This window comes from Tachysurus vachellii, chromosome 26 (genome assembly GCF_030014155.1).
Source record: "Tachysurus vachellii isolate PV-2020 chromosome 26, HZAU_Pvac_v1, whole genome shotgun sequence".
In the NCBI taxonomy this organism is placed as follows: Eukaryota; Metazoa; Chordata; class Actinopteri; order Siluriformes; family Bagridae; genus Tachysurus; species Tachysurus vachellii.
The window spans coordinates 1,247,197-1,250,340 of NC_083485.1; the positions used below are offsets into that span (position 1 = coordinate 1,247,197).

Consider the following 3,144-nt stretch of genomic DNA (forward strand, 5'->3'; position numbering starts at 1 on the left):
CACACACACACACACACACACAAGTAATCTGCTGGGATGTGCTGATTCAGTGTCACCTACATACACACACACACACACACACACACACACAAATCAGTCAGACATTACACACACACACACACACACAACAGTATACAAAACACACAACAGGTTACACACGCTACACACACAGACACATATACAGAACACACAAACTCTCACACACACTACAGTCAGACATTACACACACACACACACACACAAGTAATCTGCTGGGATGTGCTGATTCAGTCTCACCTACACACACACACACAGTAATCAGTCAGACATTAGACAGACAGACAGACACACAGACACACACACACACCAGTATACAAAAAATACACAACAGGTTACACACGCTAAACACACAAACGTACAGTACACACACACACTTCCCGAGCGAGGCTTAGACGCTAGCTGCACGCTGATTGGCCGTTGTTTGACTGACGTAACAAGCCGCCAATCACGTTCCGTTGTGGACGGGCCTCGCGTTAAGTCCCGCCCCCGCGCCGCACAAAGACTCGCGTTTAAAAAAACCAAATTATTATTAAATTTCTCCACAAACACCTCGATAAAGTTGTAACCACACACACACACACACACACCGCATATCACACACCGAGCGCACGACAACACGTGTGTGTATTTTACTTTAAAGCCCAGAGAAACACTTTCCCTGTGTCTGTGTGTGTAAGTGACAGATTGTGCTGAGGATGATGAGGAAGATGATGATGATGATGATGTCGGGATTATTTTCTCACCCAATCCTGAAAGTTTCTCCTGTAGCGGGTTCCGTCCCAGCTCCAGCGCTCAGGGATGATCTGTGGGTTATTAACACACACACACACACGGGGGAAAAAACAACACAAACTCGGTCAGGGCTCCGTGTGTGAACGGGCGGCACAAACAGAGCCGGTGTTTACATCCAGAACCAAAAAAAAAAAAAAAAAAAACATCAGCTGATATTTTCAGGGACGTGAAAAATCTCCTCACCTCAAACTCCTCCAGTTCCTCCCGCAGAGTCTAGTGGAGAACACAGGGTTAGCTTAGCTTAGCTTAGCTTAGCATAGCATAGCCGCTTCTTCACAAAATCACATTCTGAACTCCTGTTTGTTTATTTATTTATTTTATTTAATTTAATTTATTTACCTGGGCGGATTTTTTGCACGGTCCCGACTGAAGAAATCTGACAATCAGGAAATAGAGTTCTGCAAAACAACAAGTCTTCAGTTAGCTTAGCTTAGCATAGCTTAGCTTAGCATAGGAAGCTAAAATAAGAATAAAGCTTAAAGTGTAAAGTGTGTCAGCGGTTCGACAGAGTACAAGATGGGCTTGTAGTGTTATTAAGACGCGCACCGGCTTCGATCTGAGAGCACTGTTCCGACGCCATGGCTCAGGCGCGTTAGCTTCAGGTAGCCTGCGGTTAGTCGGCTCTTTTCGGCTGGGATTTTTCAGTGTTTTTTTTTTTTTTTTTTTTTTTTCTTGCTAAAGCGGCCCTTGTTGAATTGTCCCCTCACCTTTTCCACTAAAAAAAGACCGTGCAGCCACCTGGCGGCTAATACGTGTTACTGCATGCCGTTACCACTGGCAACCGCTAGAGGGAAATGATTAGTTTCTTTTCGTTCTAAACCTCTTTACGCATGCGCAAACAAAAAAAAAACAACAACAAAAAAATAGCTCCATGAAAAACAATTTTCTTATTTTACTTTATAGCAGCGCATTTACAGCTGAGTAAAAAGAGTTAGATTATTATTCTATACGGTAGATATTATGGCTTTTGGTCAGCAGGGGATTTATTTATTATTTGCTTTTTTGGTGGGAATAAATAAATATATAAATAAGAGAATCTATTAAAATCATCACGTATAATTGTGAGTTTTGAATATTAGAAAGAATTTTCTTTAATAATTAATAAACACTTCAGCAATGAAACGTCTAGACGAGGATTAAAGCTCCGTCTTAGACACGAAAAGTTTTTGGGTTGAACGACTTCATCAGATTTATTTATTAAATAACTAAGAGATAATTGCTGAATTTACATTTCCAAATATTTTGAAATGAGAATTAAATAATTGCTCATTAACATGTTCAACCTTTTAAATATTTAAAGTAGAATAATGAATGAACACGATCCAGGTTATAAACATAAGACAATGTAGAATTCAGGCTCCTGTTCATTGTTTTAATGTTTTTCTTTCAGACACTGAATACAGAAGATGGAGAAGAGAGAAAACGTACGTATGACTACAGACAGACAAAGTTAAAAAGATTTAGACATTCACAATGAAATAAGTTAAAGTTTCAGTGCAGAATTTGAATATTACATCAGCTGCTTTTCATCAGAGTTTGTATTTCTTTTATTTTCAATTGTTAATAATAATAATAAGAAGAAGAATAATACATTTTATTTTAAGGCGCCTTTCTGAACACTCAAGGTGACCGTACAAAAACAAAAAAATAACAAAAACTATTAAGATCAGATAGTTACATACAATTTGGACCAGTAGTACAGATTATGGTGTAGAATAAACTAAACAGTGGTTATCACGTTCGCCTCACACCTCCAGGGTTGGGGGTTCGATTCCCGCCTCCGCCTTGTGTGTGTGGAGTTTGCATGTTCTTCCCCGTGCTTCGGTACCCGGAGTTTCCTCCGGGTACTCCGGTTTCCTCCTGAGGGAAGCTATGAGAGATTCATCGATGGAAATAATTTGAAAATTTGTTTAGCGTAGATTTTGTGCCTATAATAAGAAATTCTGTTTTATTACTATTTAGTTTAAGAAAGTTTGCAGAAAACCATGAATTTATGTCAATGAGACAATCAGTAAGAGCAGATGGAGGGAGTTTGGAATGTGGTTTCGTAGAGCTGGGTGTCATCAGCATAGTAATGAAACTTAATATCTCCAAGGGGTAAAAGGTAGGTAATAAATAACAAAGGGCCCAGGACAGAGCCCTGGGGTACACCAGTGGTAACGGAAACTAACAAAGAGGTGAATGATTTTAGTTGAGTAAACTGTGTGCGATCAGAGAGATATGAATGAAACCATTTCAAAGGTATGTTGGTGATGCCAATAGTGGAAAGACTGTCTAAAATAATATCATTGGAAATTGTGTCAAAAGCTGCAC

The 3,144-nt window shown here is 39.4% G+C and overlaps 1 protein-coding gene across 2 annotated transcripts in view; it reads right to left on the minus strand.

The window, feature by feature from the left end:
- Window positions 1-1,502, minus strand: part of brwd3 (bromodomain and WD repeat domain containing 3) — a 15,609-nt gene extending 14,107 nt beyond the window's left edge. For both annotated transcript variants that reach the window (XM_060862832.1, XM_060862831.1), the window contains exons 1-4: window positions 1,378-1,502; window positions 1,171-1,229; window positions 1,015-1,044; window positions 783-842 (exon numbers count right to left, since the gene is read on the minus strand). In XM_060862832.1, coding sequence (XP_060718815.1) covers window positions 783-842; window positions 1,015-1,044; window positions 1,171-1,229; window positions 1,378-1,411 — 183 coding nt within the window. In that variant the 5' untranslated portion in view covers window positions 1,412-1,502. The remainder of the gene's footprint in view (window positions 1-782; window positions 843-1,014; window positions 1,045-1,170; window positions 1,230-1,377) is intronic.
- Between the last annotated feature and the right edge of the window lie 1,642 nt (window positions 1,503-3,144).